We start from the raw sequence: 22,113 nt of genomic DNA, 5'->3' as shown, positions 1-22,113 counted from the left end.
CCACAGGTTTCTGAGAAAACAGGGCAACCATATCTGCCATTCCAAGAGGACTTTAGCCACTCCAATTTGGACTGCTACCAGCACACTGGCCAAAGGGTTGTCAGGTTGTATTCTGACTTTGTCAGTGGTCTTCCTTTTGTATCATTGCATGTATTTTTGTCTTTTTCCCTTTTCCCAATAAATTGTATTTCTGACTTGGAGTCTCTCACTGGTTTTGCTTTCAAACCAGAACAGTGATTTTTCCCAGTCTATTTAACAGTAGCAGTCTGTAAAAAAACCTTTGCTGCTTGCTGGTTAAAATGGAAAATCACACTGTTTATGAGTAGTACACTGCTTATGGTTGATTAAAAACAATTACTTAGAAAGCTAATTAAAAACATTATATGGTAGAAGAATTCTTGGCTAAACTGAAGTTCAAAAATTAGTTTTATGAATATGATCACTTACCTGCAATGTACCATTATTAAGAGGGGGAAAGTAAATGTCATTCTTTACTTCCTCATTCCTGGACTAGTTCTTATGTGGTTTTCTTGGGATAGTTGTTTTTCCTGGGAAAGATGTTGAAAGTATTAAATTTATTATATCTGACTCCTTGGGGAAGGGAAAAGGAAACAGGCATTTCAAACATATAGTTCTAAGTATTGCATTTAGACAAATATTTGTCATCAAAGATTCACTATCTTCACCTGTACACTCCTGAAGCAAAAGTTGAAAAGACAATTACTTATTTCTTACTCCAGAAATAAAAAATAATGTAAACCTTTCCCTAGGCATCCTTCTTATCCTGAAAGACTGGGAAATGTATTTGGAAATGTATTTTGAACTCTAATGATTCAATAGCTATATACTGCAGCAAACAAAATGTGCTTCTTGCATTTTTTAAATAGTGAAATAGTTATTTCATAATTTTCTTAGAAAAAGGTATTTTAAAGGACTGAGTAATCAATAAATTAGGGATAACCTAATAAAAAAGGATCAGGGTTGGTAATGAGTTAGGGCTGCAATACCTTCTCCTGCAGAAAGACGCCAGGTTTCATTGAAATTGCATTGCATCTTCTGGCTCCTGGCACACAAATTTACAGTTGTTCTTTCTTTACTGAGCAATTTGCTCTGGAAAAGGTCTGGTCCCAGTGGCTCTGAAATTATTTAACAGTGAGATGAGGTCTACTCACAGCAGCAGAAACACAGAGTGACCATACAGCCTCTCTCTTCTCTGACTGTTGTCTTTGTCATGATGCTTCTTGAGCTTGAAATTCTAACAAAATCAATTAGAAGTGTTTTTGAGAAAGCATGAGACAGAGTTTAAAGTCCATGTTCTGCTTACAACAGGCACTCTTTATCTTGCCTCTGGAGTGATTCTATTGCTTCAGTTCTGTTCCCTAAAATTTTTTTATCTGCCTCCTGAGGACTGTGGTCTCTTTTGGAGGAAAACCTACAGTCTTGGAGTCCCACAGTATTAGTGACTGAATGCTGCTGCTTAAGGAAAGAAAAACAGCACCTATTGAATTTAGACCACGTCAGGGTTGTTTTTTTAGGTATGTGACTTTGTGCAGATTCTTCCAGTTCCTGCAGCTAATCAAATAATTTTTTTTTTTTTTTTTTGTGGACTGCCCACTTTTTTTTAAGTCCCACCCAGCGTGTCAGTGGTAAATTATGCCTTTTCAACTTAGAAGTCTATTCTAAAAAGCTCCCTTATTGAGGGGCTTTCTGCTTCTTTCTTCTTCATGCACATCTGGAGTTTTCTGCCCTTTTTCCAATTGGCTGTCCTTTTCCTTCCTTACTCACTCCACATTTTCTTACATATGATCCTGTGACCGTCTCCTCACACCATGTATTGCTCATTGCTTTAGTGGCAGCTGTGGCATCTTTTTCTGCAGCGTGTGGGACCATCTCTGTTAAATGTTGCCCAGGGTTTGAGGAAACTCTTGTATTGTCATGATACCTTTATATATGCTCCTCTATGCAGATATTACCTTATATTTGGCATCCTAGTATGGTTTTATTGATGTATTTAATGATAGGTTATGTTAATGGTAAATGAAACAACAAAGGAGAAGAGCTCAATTTAGCACTCATACTGACGGTTTGTGAAGGGAAGGGCTGGGAATTTCATTATGTCCTCTTGCTCTACAGCTTTTTCACTGACTCAGAGGTACTTAATTCTGAAATATTTTCTGCATTTTTCTAATCAATGCCTTGATTTCACAAGTGATCCAAATGATCCATCCCCGGGGGAATTGACCCATCACTCTTTCCATCGCATCCCCGTCCGCGGCGTGGCCAAAAGGAGGGAGAGAGGGAAGGGCCGGGAATGGTTCCTGCGAAGTGCGGCGGTTCGTTGCGGTGGTGCTGCTGCCCCGCCGGGAGGTGCGCGTCCGTGTGCGGGGTGCAGCCGAGCGGCGCCGCCGGTAACTGCCCCCCCGCGCACCGGAGGAGGGAGCAGGCAGAGAAAAACGAAAGGTATGAAAGTCTAATTTTTTAGGAATGCTCGTCACCCTGGTTAGTGCCCTTACTGCTGTACCACGGCTCCATGAGACAATTCACCGAGGCGGTGTCTAGGAGGGGGCCATCACGGTAATGGTGCTGAGCGGCGCTCGGTAGTGATTGCACCCGCGGCGCGCCATTGGGAGCGCCTCGAGTTCCGGTCCCCAGACCCAGATGGCGTTAGCCGGTTAGCTCAGTTGGTTAGCGCGTGATGCTAACAAAGCCAAGGCGGCGTGTTTGATCCCCGTGGGGGTTAGTTTTCTTTTTATCCCCCGTGGACATGAAAAGATTGCTGACTTAGCAGAGAATCGCTTTATTTTGTTTTCGGGGCGGAGGGGTAACACGGAAAGGAACGCGATATCCCCCACGAGGAAGCTGGACTTGGGCAGTCATGGGGGGGCAGCGAGTGCGAGCCGGGCCGGCGCCTCTCCCCACCGTGCCCCGGCCTGGGGCCAGGCCAGGCAGCACCGCACGCCAGGTGCCTGGGGCAAGTGAGGTGGTAGCACCTGAACAAGGGAAGAGACAGTTGAGTGACCAACTCCTCGTTAGTATAGTGGTTAGTATCCCCGCCTGTCACGCGGGAGACCGGGGTTCGATTCCCCGACGGGGAGATGAATTTAGTTAGTTTTTCCCTTCAACGGGGGAAAATACAACCCGCCCCGCACTTGCCTTTTTTTTTTTTCCCCTACTGGATCCTCAACGAAGTTCGAGCTCGGAGACAAGACAATCAGTCCAGAACTGGGAGGAGTGTGAAGGCAAAGGTGGAGGCCTTAGGGCAACACCTAGCAGCGTCCTTATCCACCGTCGGCCTCCTTGGCAAGGGAGCTGGCCCGAGCAGCATTGTTCTGCTGTGTGATCACAGCACAGATGCTCAGTGCTGATTTTCTCAAACGGACAGCCATCCTTCCGTTCTTATGCAGTAACACTGAGATCTCAACCCACATTTTCCCACATACCGATCAGTCAAGTTATGCTGCTGCAGCACATCTTAAACCATTCCTCTCCCTCTACACTCAACAAGACATCATTAAACTACACGTGATTCAGTACTACTTTGCCACAGCTTTCTGAAAGCACAGTTTAAGGTTTAATATAATACCAAATATTCCCTTTATTCTTTAAAAAAATGTTTTTAAGCATACCATTTTATAAGGGTAAGCAGTGCTATTTAGGTACAGATAATGCTTTCATTTCCCTGAAGACACCACAGTAGTTTGCCATTTTGCAGTCATCTAAAGCATGCAGAGTAGCCCTGTGAGGCCTTCACCAGTTCTTCACAAGGCAACAGCAACAGGGGATGACAGTGTTAGCCCATCAATCTAAAAGAATGAACTCACACATTTGCAAGTTCTAACAAGTCTACAGCATAATTAAGGCACGAGGTAAGAGTGTAAATAGACACACTGAAACACCATGCAACAACAGTTTGAATGGGCTGCTTTGCAGGCATTCCTGTTCTCTGAGAATGGCTCAGTGGAAGCAATCCATCTTCTTCATGATCCATGTCAGTGCACCCAGTCTTTGGGATTTCGCAGAACCTCCAGGATTTCGGCTTCTTTTGAGTTCTCTGGTGGGTTGTGCATGTACTCCCATCTGCAAGGAGAGGGGAAACTCACTCGAACAGCCCAGCTGGCAGCCACTTCTGCAGCAAGCTGGGTTTGAACTGAAGTCCCCTTTTATAAGGATGTAAAGCTGCATACAGTGTTGATACTCTTGGCTGAGATGACAGATATGGTTACAAATCACAAGTTCAGTAAAAACAAATAATATTGCCACCAGGGTAGACAGGAGAAATAATGTTAGCTTCATCTTTTTACCAACTTTTGAAAAAGTTGGAAGGACAAGGAAAAAGGAAGGAACAGTACCCCTTTCTCCACAAGGCATGCAGGTTTATATGCAAGAATCTTGTAACAGTCTCTTGTGACACACTAGAATCACAAGGAAGACGAACAAAAGAAGGAACACACAGAATTCTGACAATGACACAAACTTTTCCCAGAATCTGGACCAGAAGCTCTATGAATGTTTGTTGAGTCTTGGTTTTAAAAACAAAAGTTGTGAAAGATCCCTTTTTTTTTTCATTGAGAGACACACAACAGAGAAAGTGTCAGCAGTCACAGAGAGATTGGTACATTCTCTTTCCATTTTCCCCCCAAGGAATGATCCATTCATGCTGTGAAGTGAGCTGGTTACATTGATGAAAAAGAGCAAACACAATCACAGAAATTAAATCAAAACATAGGACATGCTACACTACCAGGAGAGGGACACATCAGGTGTTGTCAGTGGGATGAAGATACATGGTGAGAACAGCACTGCCTTCACAGTTACAAGGCAGCAGGCAGTTTTCTTAGCAGAAGGAGGCCACTAGTGAACATTATGGAATTCATTATAGGATACCCAAAAGCAACCTGAAAGTGGGAATAAATAGTAAATGACTATATTTGCTGGTGTGACAAGTGTAAGCAAGATGGGTTAAAACCTAAAAGGACAGTTAAAACAGTATTTAGCCAAGCAACTGAGCATTAGAACGGCAAGTGAAACTCACTGTTGCTTGATGTGATGGACCCAGAAAAAAGTTGCATACAGATTGAGTCAAATTTTATTGCCCAGAAAAGACCTTGGCATTGTAACAGTTGTATGAAAAAGCCACCTCAATGCTGAACAGCAGTCAAAACCAGCAAAAAGAGTATTACGATTATGGAAAAAATACTGAATTAAAATATCTCTATGCCACTATGAGTCAGGAGCACACCTGCATCTTGTATCCAGGTATGTAGCTTACATTGTGTGTTCCTTATTCCCAGTTCAGAAGGGGCACAGAAAACTTAAGCCTAGCAAAAGTAGCAAAAGTATGAAACATCAACTGTATTAAAGACTAAAAAGAGCAGGAAAATAAACTGTCAGCCTGGAAAACAAACTATGAAAAACCCCCAGAAGCCTGTAAAATAAAAACTGTTATGGAGAAAATGAACAGGAAGAAAATGAAGTTACTCAATGAAAAGTCAGATGAAGTCATCAGGTTCAAGCAGTAAGCAAAGAGGTACTTTCTCATACAACACACACTTAGTTAAACTTCTTGCCACACATTTGGCAGCATGGCCACAAGAAGCTCTCATGGTTTCTAAAGGCTACTGAACAAAAACCCATGGAGCAAGAACAATAAATCTATCAAGAGGAACTAAGCATAAAACCAATTTTTTTTTTGGTCAGAAAAATCTCTACGCTACACACTACTGGCAACTAGGTGAGTACAAGGGAGAAGCATCTGCATTTGCAGAATAGAGAACTGTACTTGTCCAGTTCTTGTATCAGGCATGAACTCATCATTGTTAAGAGACTGGAGACCAGGAGAGACCTTTGATTTAATCCTATGAAGTATTTTACTGAGAACAATGCCTGCTGTGACCCCCACATAACCACACTCTTACCTTGCAGTCAGTGGCAGAGACATAAGAATGCTTTCGATTCTTGATCCTGGTGTCAGGAGGCCAAATTTTGTACCTCTGTCATAAACCAAGTTGAACTCTACATACCTACAGGAACGAAGAGATACAACAGAAAAAAAACCTAGTTTATTAGCAGAAGTTGGTTGTGCTTTCTTCAACTGGCAGACATCAAATAAAACCAGTCTGTCGTTCTGTTGAGTTGATGTCAACTGTTCTTTAGCATCCTCTGCATAGGAATGCAAGGTGTGACCTTGTCACTCCACAGAGCACAGGGAGAAGTGACCTCAGCTAAGAGACTACAGCAGACCAACTGTTCAAAGGAGAGCAGTCTGCAGGCTCCTGTGCTGTACTGCACTGCTCCCAGGCCTCAGCCCTGCTGGCAAGCTCAACACTACATTTACCTTGATTCTTCTGTTCTTTGTGGGGTGTCAGACATAAAGAGGGGCCTTAAAGGTACCAAAAATAACCAGAGAAAAAATTCTACTGTGCAGTCCTCTGTGCTGAAGGACATGTAAGCAGCAAGGTCAGAACAGCATTTCCTGGTTCCTGGGAAGATCTAAAAAGCAGCAGAAGTCAGATAGCTTCAGAGTGCTGGCTGGGACTTGTAAGTAATGAAATAGACCATTTTCTGCTCCCAGCATAGGAACAGAGCTGTGACAATTCATCAGGTATTATCTCAAGAGCCAGTACAGGCTGTTTGTACTTAAAGATATAGGAAGGGAAAAGCTCTTATCTATCTGCAGGAATGGAAAGCTTTACATAGCCCCACAAACTGCAAACAGACTTAGGGAAATAGACAGGCCTCAGGAGCTGGTCCTGGCTGCAACTTAGAAAAGCTACTCCCCCTTTTAAACTTTGCAGGTTTACTAAATCCCATCTGCAGACTGGATCTTGAAAGCCCAATGTTCCCAAGAACAGTCCAACCAAATTAAGGACGCTTCCCTAAGTGACCAACAGCTGCAGGTCAATGATCTGAACTTGAATGCTTACACTCTTTCCATGCCAGTCTCACATTTCTCTGCAGAAGAGGCAGAAACTGAAGACTCTAGTTAAGCACAAAGCATGTATCATTTAATTTCTCCATACACTCAAACAATCACGGGACATGAAGAAGTGTATTGACCAACGTTCTTAAGCTTTTGCAGCATTAACAGTTGGTGACATTAACAAGCATCCTCCCAAGTCTTTTACAGTAACCTTGGACCATGCCAGAATAAAAAAAATACAACCCTCTGTATTCTTTTACAGGAATCCTCAATTCCTTTATAGGAATTTCAATGCCAAGATCAGATGGAATACATATGTATGTAAGGAGCTGAAAGTACTCAAGTACAGTTACTTCCTGACTTTCTGGGGTTTTCCTGCATTACTTAACAGGAAGCCACCACTCCCTCACCTTTAGCTCCTCATGTGATAGGGCAACCCTATATCGAATACCTCTGGGCTGCAGGAGAGGGCAGGATTCAGGACACGAAGCATACCCACACCCCTTTGCCTGTTACACAGCAGACGCTTCTCTTGCTTTTTGAAGGAGCTGGAAAGAAATCGTGGCGCTTTGTTTGGTTTGCTTGTGTTGGAACTTGGGAGAGTGGGAAATGCCTTCTTTGCACCCTCTTTAGCAATCTAGCATTGGATTTCAGAATTAGTTCTATGCACAAAAATGCTGAAATTCTTGGTGAGCTTTTTTGGCCCACACAACCTGTAAGCATAAAGAAGTAGCTCATATTTTTTTTCTTGGCAGCCCAATCCACCTCCTGTGTCTACTTTTGTTCCTCCAGTACTTACCGTCCTCTCCGAAGCTGTTGCCATAGCTTTTCCTCTGGTGTGAAGGAGTCATGGCAGTGCTTTTTCACAATGGGAATGTAACAAGGCACAACAGCTTTGGCACAACTCTTTACAAACTGGAATACTTCCTCCTTGGAGGGAGAGTCCATATCATCAAAGAATATGCCTCCAATCCCTCTGCGCTCACCACGGTGCTTGATGTAGAAGTAGTCGTCACACCTAGAAGAAGCAAAAGATGATTACTAATATGGTTCAGACTATTCAAAAACATGAACAGTACTCCAAAGAGCTGCACGCTGCAGGACGGAACCAGTGAAACACTGCCCACAAGTCAGTTTCTGTAGGGCTGAGAGCCCCACTGTTTCCCTGACTGCCCAGAGCCAGGACGGTGCAGCATCACCTGGAAAGCACTCCCGTGTCACTTACAGTAAAAGCTCTGATTAAATGGTCTCTGTAAAGCTACACATCACCACAAAGTTGCTGAACACCATGGCAGATGCATCCATGTGGGTTGATCCAATCCATATCCTCTACCTACTTGGAACAGGGACATCTGATTTTAAAACTTTCAAAACTAAATGGCTCTTGATAGATTCTGTTCTCTGCATTATATGTAGTTCCCAAATTATTTGGAAAACTTTCATATGAACTCAAACTTGGATGAGAATTTATTCTGTTTGCCATTCAAGTAAAAGTTTTCTTCATCAAAACAAAAGTAATCTAAGGCCCCAAGACCAGATAAGAAAGCAACTGTCACAGTACCCCTCCTTGGAAAAAGACTTTTTAGTAGTTAAAACTTGAAAGATTGAGTCATTATAGCAGTGGCTTTTAGTGAGTCATATTTAAGTTTATAAATGAGTATGGGCAACTTAACGTAAAAGCAATTAATTTCTTTTGTATTTACGGGGAGTGTTTAGTTACGAAATTACTGTAACTTAAATTACTTAACCCTATCTTTCTTATAATTCCTTGCTTGGGCATGCAAGACTTCACGTGGAGGAGAAAGCAAAGGGAAGTAGGAAGTAGAAACCATCGACATTAAGAAAACCTGGCCTTCCTTTAGGACTAGTTTTCCATATATCCACAATCGTTCTCAAGCATTATATATGGCATGGCCATAATAAGAGAGACATGGAGATGTAACAGATAACCTACCCTCTTTTTTATTAACTGAGATGATCAGTGTTTTCTATTTTATGATAGCAGGAAAAGTTAGGGAAAAACACCGCGTCAGAAACATAAAAAAATAAGCCTGACAAAAATCTTAAACCTAGATCAGGCAGACAATGTGGTAATTTGTTGGAACCCTGGATGCTGAGAATTTTAAACTTTCTGTGCTGAAAGGCACAGACTCACAAGAAAGCACTGCATTTGACCTCAGGCTGTGGAGAAAACTTCCAAAATTGATTAATAGCACTGGGATTACAGGTGTGTAGCTGGTTAGAAGTGTGTAATATCACAGGGTGGAAAACTTAAGATTTGGGGTTTTAGACTATAGAAATAAATATGAAGCAAGATAAAGGTTTTAGGGCAGAAGTCGGTTGTTCTTCTTAATTTTTTTTCATAGGTTTAAATAGTATTTTGTAATTAGAACAATCCACATTGCAAACTTCTAAAAGATCAGTTATTGAGTTAAAAGAGAAAATAATCTAAGTGTCATTTCTTAACTAGATTGTTTAGTCTTAAAAGACCTTGTAACAAGATAGTTAACCATTTTGTGCCTTACTAATGAAAGGCTACAAAACTTACTGCAGTGAGACTGTAACATAAATAAAAACAATAAACACCTAAGTCTAAACACAAACTACCATCTCAAATACCTTCAATCCTAACCTCGAGAGAGGTAAAAAAAACAAGCTGAGAACCCACAAACTGGTGCCTCCATGTAAAAGTGGCAGTTCAGCAAGAAGAAACTCTGCCAGGACCCCTTGATGGAAACCAGAACCCAGGAAAATTCCTCCAGAGATAAACATCTGTGTCTGGACAAGAGGAAGAAGCTGGTGGAAAGAGCCAATTCCCATGACATGCAGGTCGCAGCAAGTGTAATAAGTGTAATAACATTTATCTTTAGCAAATTGGGAAAATGTCTCCTACCCCCTGCAGATGGCATTGCTAACCTATTTAAAGAAGCAAAGAACCAGACCATTAAGGCAGATTTTCTAAACTACCACGCAAAAAATCCTCAGACAGCAAGACTGTAATCTCAAGGCTCTATGATATGTCTCTCTACTTAGTGGTTGCCACCCAAACTATAACACCCATTTTATCTCCTGTCCTCAGACAAGACCTAGTAGCTTACAAAAGGGTACCCCCACCTTCCTGCATACACAGCTTGTGGCAGATAGGATTATCAGACACAGAACAGCAAATTCCCACTTAGTAGATGGAAGATCCCATCACTTGTATCTCTCAGCTCAAGAAGAACATTCAAAGTTTGCACCTTAGAAAATGTGCTGTTGAACTCCCAGAGAATGTGTTACCAGAGAAAAAATTACAGCTTCATCAAATGATGAAGCTTCTACATTAAGGACAATGTCCTTCACTTACCTGGAAATTACCTGGCTATGAAGGCCAGACTGAAGGCAGAAAAACAAAAGTGGGATTTTCAAAACTGCTGTGATGGCCCAAGACTTCACAATGAATCATGCACATTTACCATGAGTTCACTGTAAACAGAATCTGTGCATGTCCATGGGGCAGAAGTCTTATCCTAATTTAACACCAGAGGATAAAAGGAATTTTAAGTTGTCTAGTGCAACAAAACCTTGATGACTCAGCTTGTTTTTTCTTAGGGCTACAGACTTAGGATCCTAGCTGTTAGCCTTCTGATTTGAAAAATCCAGGATTATGTAAATAACGTATTTCCTTAAGATAACGTTTTGTCCCAGTATACTTCTGATTTTCATTAGAGTTTTCTGATACTTTTCAAAAGGCAGCAGAACCTACAGTTCCTAGTATACACTTAACTGCCAAAATCCAGTGCTGCTTTTTGCTCACCCCAAGCACACCTTCCTCCACATACCATTTCTTGTACTTGGGATACAGCTTCACGTCATGTTTGTCACAGGCTTCTTTCAGAGTCTTGTGAAAATGAATGGCGTCCTCTTCATTCAGGTAAGTTGGAGTGAGGTCAGTCCCACCACCAAACCACCACTGTTTAGTTCCTATAGCAGAGGCAAGAAACAACATTTTTCTTTTAAACGTCTGAACAGCAACTTGTTGCTAGTGATTCACCAGGAACTAACAACAACTTTTACAAAACAAAACAAAATCAATTTTCAATGGTGTCCCTAAACTTCAATAGTGAAAGATTTGACTACAAGGTAGAACAACAATCACTGACTTCAGGAAAAGATGAAACAAGCTTCAACATAGAAAAAAACATTTTGGACCACTGACCCTGACTATAGGATAACGATTTCACAAAATGGGCTCGTGACTCTTGACATAGCTGGGAGCAAACTCGCACTGGTTCTTGATCTCTTACCCCAGCCATGCATTCACACTTCCTTGGGGCAGAATAAGACATTTCATACAGTTCTCACTGCACTATAATCCTTACCATCTGCTTCTTCAATTTCAAAGTATCTGTAGTTGAAGTGCATGGTTGGAACATGAGGATTCTTTGGATGGATAACAGAGCTCACACCCATGGCGCAAAAAGGCAGTTTCCCTAGATAAAAAGATGCACAGAGAAAGCCCTTCACTTTTTAAATAGACTTCATTTGTTATCATTTAAGGAATATCACTATTTTCCCAAGCCACAACAGGAAATTGTCTCATGTTGGGTCACCATAATTATTAATTGGTGGGCAAGTTATTTCTCATCCATACACTTCTGTGTACCTAAGTCAGCTATTTCTTTGGCAATTGTTCTAAAATGTGACTGTACTTTGGAGAAGACCACTTAAAACATAAGGTACTGCTAAGGCTTTCTACCACCCCCAGTCCTCACAATTACCCTTTGTTACACAAAAGTGTGTCGAGTCCTCTTTGGCCTTCAGATGTTGGATTTTTCCCTCCACCTCTTTGGTACATAATTCCTGCACTGTTTCACTACACTGTAATTACTGAGAAGCCACGTGTGCCTACAATACATTCCTCATAGCAGCAAGACAGAGAAGCACTCCCGTATGTGGCTTTTGAGGGACATGAATGTCCGTCCACCTGTCAGGCTTACTGATTAGAAATCACTATGATAAAAGTGAAAACCTTTTAACTTTCATCAGTCTGGCTTTCCTCGTGTTCTGCTCAAAGGCCAGGTTGCTTTCAGAGTACCTGAATGGAAATACTCAGGTGAACACGTCCCGGTTCCCTATCCCAACAGCGCGATAGACGCATTACCGTCCTTGGCCTTCAGAGATTTCCCCCGGCTCCGCATCTGCCGCGCTGCCTCCTCGGACAGGAGCCCGGACACGACGGACACGTTCACGCCCGCCTTCTCGAAAACCTCGCCATCCTGCAGCACGCAGCTGATGCCGCCTCCGCCTGCCAAGCCAGGCTCCAGGTCAGGGTTACCGAGGGGTGACCGAACCCGGGCTGCCGGTGTCCGCGATCTACCCCGCGGCTGCCCCGTACGTACCTTCCTTCCTTTCCCAGGTGTCAACGGCGAAGGAGGCGCCCGGGTCCAGGTCGGCCAGGGCGCGACACACCTCCGCCTGCGTCTCCATAATGAGCAGCTCCATGCGGCTTCGCAGCTCCCGCCGCCGCCGCCGCAGCTCCCGCAGCCCGCTCACCGGCGGCGCCATGAACCGCTGCCGCAGCTCCTTCTCCTCCTCGTCATCCCGAGCCGCCGACAATGCGGCTTGCCGCCGCCACAGCCCCAGCGCCAGCCCGCCCAGCGCCCCCGCGGCCGCCAGCGCGGTCCGCCACTCACCCCGGCCCGCCGGCTCCGGCGGCGCGGAGCCCAGCGCCCGGGCAAAGGCGAGGGCGGGCGGGCCACGGGAGGCCCTGCGGAATAGACGCGCTGCCCCCGCCATGACCGGCACCGGCGCCGCAGTGCCGGCGAGGCGGAGCGGGGCCGGGCCGGGGGCGGGGCGGGGCGGAGCGGGAGCCGCGCCGGGTATGAACGTGTGTCTACCCACGGAAACGCTTAGGGAAAGTACTTCTTAGATCATCTCGTCCGGTCTGTCGTTCGTCATCACACTGTCAGCTAGACCACAGGGCACTGACTAGCACGTCCAATCTTTCTTTAAAACGCCTCCAGGGACAGTGACTCCACCACCTCCCTGGGTGGTCCAATCCAATGTCTAATCACCCTTTCTGTGAGGAAATTCTTCCTAATGTTAACCTAAACCTCCCCTGGCACAGCTTAACGCTATGTCCTCTCATCATGTCACTGGTTGCCTGGAAGAGAATGATCCCCACCTGGCTACAACCTCCTGTTAGGCAGTTGTAGAGAGTGATAAGGTTACCCCTGAGCCTCCTTTTCTTCAGGCTGAACAACCCCAGCTCCCTCAGCTGCTCCTCATAAGACTTGTGCTCCAGACCCTTTACTAGCTGTATTGTTCTTCCTTGGACCTGGCCAGCATCTCAGTGGCCTTCCTGAACTGAGGAGCCCTGAACTGGACGCAGTGTTTGAGATATGCCCTTACCAGCGCACTTCCCTGCTGGTCATGCGAATTTTGAAACAGGCCAGAATGCTATTGGCACACAGCTGGCTTGTACATGTCTGTACAAGAAAGCCCATCCACACTGACTGCTGTGAAAGAGTACAAGCTTCACATAATATTCCCATCTGGATCTGGGCTGCCCTTTGTGTGAGGGTGCTATGACAGGGAGAGGCATAGATGGATGCAACACCTTGCCTGGTGCAGCTTTGGGAGAGGGGGCTGTGCTGTCCTTAAACCTTGTAAAAAGCATCTGCATACTGCTTACAAATAACCTGATATTGTTGATGCAACTAAATGGGGTTGCAGAATCATTTTGTGAGTAATGGCTTGTGTAGGGCCAGGCATTGCTGGAATAGGGGTAAAGTTGTATTTTACTGAGCTGTCCCTGCGAACCATGTGGAATTGCTCTTCTGTGTATGGCATTTTTGTTTTTCTACTCATAGTAATGAGTTTTTAGAACCCAAACAGTTTGTGGAACCACCAGTTTAATGCAACAGTATTATTTCCCATGGATCTTGGAGGGCACATGCTTATACATCCTTTGTTCTTTATAAGGTTGAAGCCCATTTTCTTCCCTAATATAGTAGAGGAACTAGAGACGTGTAGTGAAAGGGCTTTGATCTCTCTGCAATTACAGCTATCCTTATGGTGGGATTGCTTGCATGACTGCAACATTGTCATGAAGGGCTACACTCTGTTTAGGAGAAGCAGACCAGAAAGGTGCAGTAGTGGTTTCTCTCTTTGTGAGAGAGCACTTGGAATGTATGGAGCTCTGCCTTTGGGTGGACAACAAGCAAGTCAAGATCTCATAGGTTAGGAAAAAAGAGCAGACTAATAGGGGTAACACTGTTGTGGGTGTTTGCTACAGCCCACCTGAGCAGGAGAAAATGCATGAGGTCTTCTCCAGGCAGCTTGAAGCAGCCTCACAGTCACCAGGCCCTGGTTCTGGTGGGGGATTTTAACTACCCTGACACCCGCTGGAGAAACAACAGGTGACAAAAATGATTAAGAGTCTGGAGTATCTCTCTTATGAGGAAAGGCTGAGGGAGCTGGGTCTGTTCAGCCTTGAGAAGAGATGACAGAGAAGAGACTTCATCAGTGTCTATGAATAACTGAAGGGAGGGTGTCAGTCTCTGCTCGGTGGTGCCAAGCAATGGAACAAGAAGGCATTGAGTAGAAACTGGTGAACAAGAATTTTTACCTAAACAGGAGGAGGAACTTCTTTAATGTGACCAAGCATGGAAACAGGATGCCCAGAGACAATGTGTAGTCTCCCTCCCTGGAGAACAATCTGGACACATCCTATGCCATGTGCTCTGGGATCGCCCTGCTTGAGCAGGGAGGTTCGACCAGATGACCTATTGTGGTCCCTTCCAACCTACCCAGCCTGTGATTCTGTGAAAATAAGAGCTCAGAATAACAGAGAAGGTCTGTGTAGAGCCAGGTGTTGAAAAGTACTGCATAGCACAAAAACACCACAGCCCTGCAAAGATTGCAATTTGGTATGGGACTGTTAATTGGAAATAGTAATCTGGTATTTCTGAACTGATTTGTACCTGTAGTGCCAGAGCATAGATCAGTTTCAAGTGTGGAGATTAATCCCTATTATGCATCTGGGCTTCATTATCTGCCTCTTTGCACTGCAGAGTAATTATGGGGGAGTGTCTGTATGTATAAAGTGATAACATTTGCTTGAAGGCATAGTCCATGTTCTCAATTCTGATCTGGTTCTGCTTTTTGGCAGCAGAGGATGCTGTGAAACTGCTGAAGCTCTGTAACGAGGAACGGATCTCAGCTTGTCTCTCTGAGCTCACCTCTCTTTTGCCATCAGCTGGAGAATATGATCTCTGATGAGCAAGGAAACCCGACCCCGTGGAGGTAGGAGTGAAGTATTAAGAGAGGTCTGTGGCTTGTAAATAGTTTGGAAGTGCATAATGCATACTGTTTATCATAAAGATGTTTAGATATACTCAGTAGATACAATTCAAGAAGAAACTGAGTTTTCACTGCTAGCCCTTGATAAAGAGCAGCCAAAATCCCTCAGATGGTAGTGCCCTTCCAAGCTCTTTACTGTAGTAAAGCTCTGCTCTTTCACTAGTTTTTTTTTTTTTAAACACTATTAAAAACAAATAAATGTCGGGGCCAAGACATGTAAGACACATTCCTGCTGATTTAATATATTGATGGGGTTTTTTCTGTACTAGGTTGAATGCAATCTTTAATTCATAACATCTGGTAATTCAGCTGGATGGGACCTCTGGAGGTCTCTAGTCCAGCCCCAGGGGTTCACCGTTCCCAGGCTGGATGAGGTTGTGCAAGGCCTTCCTTGTCCAGCTGCAGTTAGAAAAACCTCTTTCCTCATTTTGCCTGGGCTCCTGCCTCAACACTCCACCAGCCCCACCAGGATGAATCATGGTGAGAATTTCCTTTGCTGCAACCACATTGCCAGGTCAGTGTCTTGCTCTTGAAGTTTAAAAGCATGACTGCTTTACACACTGGGATTGCTCAGGCTGGATACAGAAGCCCCGTTAGGCTTTCACTCTCTGATGGTGGTGAGGAGTGACAGAGTGTAAAACACTCACACTGTTTCTGTGCTGAATCCTGTCGTGTTAGCATCTTGCGAGGACCTCCTCTCTGGCAGCATGTTAAGGCTGAAATGTCAGCCAAGTACTGATGTGACTGAGATGCTCAGCAGTGATATGAGGCCAGAAAACAACAGTTCACATTTTGACCTGCTTTTGCAGCACATAGTGGTGGTGTGTAGGGTAGACCTTTCTGTGGAAATATGAAGGGAAGAGGAAAAAGGCACTTGGAGTTTAGCTTAGGGCCAAGACAAAAACCTGGAATTGGTCTTGCATTTACCTGAACAAGAATTAAATCTGAGGAAATGTACCTTTTGCTTTTTTTTAGAGAGCTACATGAAATTCCAAGGTTTTGGCCTCCCTTAAAATCTCCATGTCAGTTTTAAAAGTTTGACTGAAAATATGCATAGTGAAATGACTTTGAATACTTTGTCTCTTAGTGTGTTGTCTATTTTCATACCTGTATGTGTTTTGCTGTGAGGGTCTTGCAATAGGTTTTGTTTTCAGCGACAGCAAAGTCATGTAGACTTGCTTTGTAGTCAGTCTACTGGTGCAAGTTAGTGTGAATCTAGAGAAGGTTGTAGGGCTACAGTGATTTCAAATAGATTTCAAGAACTGGACTTCTATTTACAGTATTATGTAAGGTTACCTCTTATAAGTGTGCTTTTAATTTTGTGTTGTTATTGTTTTTCCCTATACTTTGAAAAGAATTCTGAAGCTTCTCTGCTGCTGCTTGTATTTAGGTGTCATCTACCTTGGTTTTATTTTTCTTTCTACGGAGAATTTATGGACAAAAATGATATTAACAAAAGAACAAGCAACACTGTGTGTTCTAAGGTAGCAAATCATGATCAGGTCTCATTGAGATGGAGACATGAACGTGCTTTCACTGAGGCTGTTGGATACTTTTGATTACTAAATTAATGCAGTTGCTTATCAGCAAATAGGAAGAAAAAGATGCATTGAGAACAGAAAAATTCCCCATCAATTGACATTTCTCTTCTGAAATTGAAAGAGCCATTTTCACCCGGTTTATCACATAAAGCATTGATTGTGACTTCAAAAAGATTTTGAGGGCTTGCAGTTAGACAAGTGCTCTTGTTTAACAGAGGTCATCTCAAAGGTTTTGCATGACACTTCAAGTTGAATTAAGTTATTATCTCAGTTTAACTCTCTCAGCGAGAGAGAAGTGAAAGCTTTGGTGACTGAGCTGAAACAACAGGTGTTGTGAAGGTTGTAGGAGAGAGATGAAAACCTATCTTTCCATGTGTCATCTCAGTAATTTTTCTGGATGGAAGATTAATAGGAATCCTCATTTTTTTAAATTTTGTTTTTTAAAATGCAGGATTGATTCTCCCAGGTGTATGAAGGAAGGAAAGGATAACTACAGAACAAGAAGTTGCTGAAATTCTTTCAGACTACCTCCTTGAAGGTAAGAGTAGTTATGCAGTGCCTTGGAAACCCTTTCTTCCACTATTGATTGATCACCTTTGTATAATTAATAAAAGAGAAATGAAAATGTGAAACATAGAGGTTTGCACTAACCTCTAGTGCAGTAGTGCACTAGGCCTCAAAATGTGCTTGTGTGTAGCCTCTCCAGGTCAGGTAGTACATCTTCCCTGTGATGAGATCCATTGTTTTCCCACTTCCTCTGTGCCCTTCCTTGAGCTCTGCCTTCAGATTTACTGTCACATAGCACCATCTTCATAAAACATTAGGAATTTTCCCCAGCCTCAGCTATTGCATGTGTGACTTCATCCAGGAAAAGCCAAAGCATGACCTCTCTCCCAGGTTTCCAAGGAAAGAGAAACAATGAGCAGAAGTGATCTGTTGGTGAGAATTCTTTTTTTGTTATTCCCCTGCCCTAGTGTCACTTTTTTTTTTTTTTGTATCTGTTTATACACACTAAATGTAATGTTTACTGTTATGAAAGTCCATCCAGAGGCCAAAATACATAACTTTCTGTCTTTCCTGGAATAATAGGTGCATTTTTTTATGGTTAAGCTAAAGGACTGGCTGAATTAGCTCACAGGTCTTGAGACACGTGTGTCTGCAGCTAGTTTTGAGTAACAGACATATATTGTGGTAGTATAATTGAAACTTCTTTACTGTCTGGGCAGCTCAGGATTATCAGGAAGACTAGAGGTAGGGAAGGGCGTGATGCATATGTTGAGAATCAGCAGGGGTTTTAGGACAGAAGAGCATTTCCCATGGGAAAAGGTGCTATGCTCACCCTTGCTGACAAGGAAAGTGACCAATATTAAGAATTGTGGACAGCACACAAGAGGGATTCTGTGGTCATTTTAAAGCTGGCAGTTTGGGACTCATGATGATCCCTGGCTCAGACATTTTTAACCTGGTGCAGTGGGACTCATTCACCATCTGGTAGAACTATAGGCTTAATGCACCATCTTTATCTGACCCTTACATTGTACTGCAGGGATAAGGTCAGGAATTCTATGAAAAAGAAAACAAACTGTTTTTCTGGCATCACCTCCAGAAAACTAATGATAAAATCTGCTTAGTCCATTATTTGCTGTCAAGTAAGAGGTGACTCTTTCTTCATGCTGTTAGTTCATAGAAGTTGTAACTACAGGTTTTGCCAAGGTTCAGTTACCAGATCTAATATCTGACCTGACTGAAAGCAAGTCAAATCCAAAAGGAAGATGCCAGGAAGTAGAATAAGAACAATAAGGCACAATACTTCCGCCAGATATATTCCCAGACTATGTGTATTTTCACTTTAGGGATTTCCTAAACCTGGTGTGATTGATCTAGTTAGTGACTGTCAACAGGCCTCTCTTCTAAATGCTTGTTCAGTCTCTGTTGAGAATTTTCTGCAGTTAAAAAGTCCTCAGGCAAGCAGCATTGTGGTCTGTAGGGCTTGCCTAGAACATAGCTTCTCTTAGCATAATTGATGGGTCCTTATTCTTGAATATCTGAGGAGACAGTGAAGAGTTTTTCATATCCATGCTATCAGACCTGTCTCTGCACCAGAGTGGAAAATCATAACTCTTTAACTCCTTGCATGGTGACCACTGTCCCCATCCACATGAAAGGAATGTGTCAGGAGCACATTGCTTACTCATAAAAATGCATGTCTTTCTCAGCCTGAAACTTCATCAGCAGGCTAGTGGATTCCTAAATGAACTCACTGCCTTCAGCACTTTTCTTCTCTCAAAACTCTAAAATACAAAGAACAGTGTTTTTTTGTTACTCCCTGTTCTTGTGTCTGGTTTGAAAAGAAACACTTTAAAAGGCCAGTTGGTAAAAGTCTTGGCAGCATTCAGATTGCAGTCTTGCCTAAAGTGAATCACCACCTTTTGACTCACAGCTATCACTTCCTTTGTTGCCTGAACTTCTTAATCTTTCACCTCACATTGGTTTAGGTCTGTGGACGGGGAAATGTCACCAAAGTGGAAATATCATGCCAGAGATGAGCCTGAGGACTTTAGAGACAAGTCTAGGCAGGAGTATTTGAGACTGGGCTAGTGTAGACAAGTGGAGCATGCCCCCTACCCTACAAGATGGGAGTACTTTGAGAAGAGCAGAAGCAGAGGCAGAAAGCAGAATCTTCTGGGGAAAGGTTGGGATAGTTTGTTTGGACACTACTAATGGGTTTTAAAATTTAGTTTTCCAAAGCAGGCTGAACTCCCGCCAGGGAGCCCTCTTGGGTAAGTGTGGGTTGCAAGGACTTTAATGGATTTGAGTCAGTGTATTGAAAACCAGAGTCAAATTCTAACTGATGCTAAAGCCTGTCAAGAACTTATTCTGTACAACTCCCTACCAGAGATTTAAAAAATGCTGATAAGGTGTAGGATGTTGTAGGGCAGCTGCACCATCTCATCATTAGACTTCCTTTTTTTGTCTATTTATAAAAGTTGGCCTTCTTGCCAGGGCCTGCCTTGTCATGAGTTTTGTGGGATTTCATTTTCTTTTCAGCTTTTAAATGAAATGGAGTGTCTTAGACAATACTGGATCTTAGCACTGCATTATCTTCCCCTTCTGGGCACTTCTTCTGTTTCATTCTTCTTCAGTGTAATAAAACCCACAGCCCTGTCCCAATGCCTTCCTTCTCCTGTTCTTTAAAACTCCCTTGAAAACCCCTGTCACATGCTCATCACTGGTTTTCCCCGTGGGTCCCATGTCTGCTGCTAATAGAAGTCCTTACAGTTGCTGTACTGAGACTACTTTCCATGAGAGAGCTATTTTCTACTCATTTGTGTGTAGCCCTCTTGCAGCTTTTCCTCTCCCACAAGTTTCAAACCTCTTCTCTCTTCTGGACTTCCTCATTCTCCACTAATGTCAGATACGACCTGTCACAGAAGCATGGTGCCTCTTTTGTTATATTTAGCTATCAGAAGAGACACTGGACATACAATATTAACCTCTCTCAAAACTGTGCATCAAATTCTGTAAACTTGTGGAGCATTATTTTGTCCAATGTAACAGAAAAGTGAGTTATTTTTAATAGCATTGTAGCATTTCTCTAGGTAATTCAAACTATATACAGTACTCTCTATTAGACTGTGGAATTGTGGAAGATACTGTTCTTAAACATATTGATTCATTCCTGTTATATTTCCATGGAAGTTTTGTCACAGGACTATAGTGATATTATCTACTGGATGACTTTGAGGGCTTCATGAAAGCATGAGTGTTTTAGAGAGCAGACACCTTTATTGAAGAATAATCTTACAATATAGAAAATAGGCAAGGTTCTTTAAATCTTATAATTTTTAAACTGACTGATTTCTTGCTAATTTGAAGGCAATGTTATCTGAAGTTTAGATATTTCACTTACATTTGTAAAAGACAAATTACTTAATAATTCTGTATGTCTTAATGCTTACTGTATAATTTTTTGTGTAATTTTTGACAAGTTCTCCATCAACTCAGGTAGCAGGTTACAGCTTGCATTGAACATTTTTATATATTTGATTGACTTGTTTAATGCTGAAATCTTTGGATCATGAAAGCTGTTTTCCCACTAGTATGTTTTCCAGCCCTTCTGGAAGTACTGGAAGGTGAACTCTAACAGCTGTCACCCATTAGTCTGGGCAGTTTCTTCGTTTAAAGTACAAAACCCTGGGCTTATTCTGCAAGGGAGACCTACTGGATCCTGAAGTGTTTGGTTGTTATTTCGTGAGTTCAGAAAATGTTGAGTTTCTATGCAATTCTTTTTCTGAAAGTTTTCTCCGTATTGTCACTACGGTGATGGCAAAAGATAAAACATATATTTTATCTTTATGTTCTTTGTTTTGTCTCTGTATCTTCTTTTGTACTTGTAAATCAAGCCACTGCCCCACAGAGGATTGTGGGACACACACTCGTGATTGTGGTTCCACTGCTGCTGACCTGGTATTCAGCATATGGACTGTGGGTGATTAGTGGGGGGATTATTCTATCATGGAACAAGTCAGAGTGTCTACGGAAATTACCAGGAGCAGGCTTAAAGAAAGCAAAGGCCAGTTTTTTTACACAGCACAGTTGAAATAAACTGAGACTGAGAGGCACGGGGTGTTACAGAGACCAGGGGTGTAAATGAGCTTAGAAAAGGAACTAAGAAAATTGTAGAAAGGCTTTTAAATGCACAGATGTATAATGAGCTTCTGGCTCTGTCTGTCCCTGAGCAGCCAATTAGCAGATCTCACTATGATGTTTTAGAAGAAGAGTAAATCTTGCCCCATTTTTTGTACTCTTTCCCAAAATACCCATTACTGGCCACTGTCAGAGGAAGGAGACTGGCTTTTTATAGGTTTGGTCTGATACACTGTGTCTGTCTTTAAGTCACTGACCCCCAACATCTGGATGCAGGATTCATGGCTGAGTACACATTTTCCAGTGTACATTAAAAAAAGGTGAAAGTCATGTCCTCAGCCACACCACAACCTGCTCTCACTTTGTTAATATGCAGGGTTAATCAACATAAGCACATCTGCTGGACCTAAACACAGTCCCTAGACTAAGAGTAGAAATGCATTAGATCCTGGGATGGTTTGAGAAGAAATAATAAAATAACATCAAATTACTCTTAAATCTGCTGTGTTCTTATTTAGTTAGCTCAAAATATTCAGGGATAGCAAGAAAAATTATGGCTTCCAATGTAGTCCAGTGCCAGGAATGTAATCCACAGTTTGTCCTTAATCCCATGAGGATCCCCTCAAATGTTTCCAGTGCTTTTGGCAGGAATATTAAATG

General features: G+C 42.8%; 2 protein-coding genes, 2 long non-coding RNA genes and 1 other non-coding gene across 5 annotated transcripts in view; 4 read left to right on the top strand and 1 right to left on the bottom strand.

Annotated features, from left to right (window-relative positions):
- Window positions 1–194, top strand: part of LOC140682449 (uncharacterized) — a 4,227-nt gene extending 4,033 nt beyond the window's left edge. The window contains exon 2 of the long non-coding RNA XR_012054220.1: window positions 1–194. This exon is cut by the window's left edge and continues 965 nt beyond it. This is a non-coding gene — a long non-coding RNA (uncharacterized lncRNA).
- A 1,859-nt stretch (window positions 195–2,053) lies between these two features.
- LOC140682453 (uncharacterized) lies at window positions 2,054–7,917 on the top strand. Its single transcript, XR_012054223.1, has 2 exons — window positions 2,054–2,460; window positions 7,675–7,917. It is a non-coding gene; the product is annotated as an uncharacterized lncRNA (long non-coding RNA).
- TRNAD-GUC (transfer RNA aspartic acid (anticodon GUC)) lies at window positions 3,024–3,095 on the top strand. Its single transcript has one exon. It is a non-coding gene; the product is annotated as a tRNA-Asp (tRNA).
- Window positions 3,571–12,758, bottom strand: CPOX (coproporphyrinogen oxidase). Its single transcript, XM_002190647.6, has 7 exons — window positions 12,301–12,758; window positions 12,063–12,206; window positions 11,281–11,391; window positions 10,741–10,882; window positions 7,719–7,937; window positions 5,916–6,020; window positions 3,571–4,077 (listed from the first exon to the last, which is right to left on the bottom strand). Exons 1-7 carry the CDS (start codon window positions 12,695–12,697, stop codon window positions 3,990–3,992), a joined length of 1,206 nt encoding a protein of 401 aa, XP_002190683.1. The 5' UTR covers window positions 12,698–12,758; the 3' UTR covers window positions 3,571–3,989.
- Window positions 12,759–15,081: 2,323 nt separating this feature from the next.
- ST3GAL6 (ST3 beta-galactoside alpha-2,3-sialyltransferase 6) overlaps window positions 15,082–22,113 on the top strand; it is a 72,910-nt gene continuing 65,878 nt past the window's right edge. The window contains exons 1-2 of the mRNA XM_072924767.1: window positions 15,082–15,208; window positions 17,258–17,344. The gene's annotated coding sequence lies outside the window, so the exon portion shown is untranslated. The remainder of the gene's footprint in view (window positions 15,209–17,257; window positions 17,345–22,113) is intronic.

The sequence above is a fragment of the Taeniopygia guttata genome, chromosome 1 (assembly GCF_048771995.1).
Source record: "Taeniopygia guttata chromosome 1, bTaeGut7.mat, whole genome shotgun sequence".
Lineage (NCBI taxonomy): Eukaryota > Metazoa > Chordata > Aves > Passeriformes > Estrildidae > Taeniopygia > Taeniopygia guttata.
The sequence above is the reverse complement of the archived record's forward strand: the minus strand, read 5'-3'. Positions and strand labels throughout refer to the sequence as shown.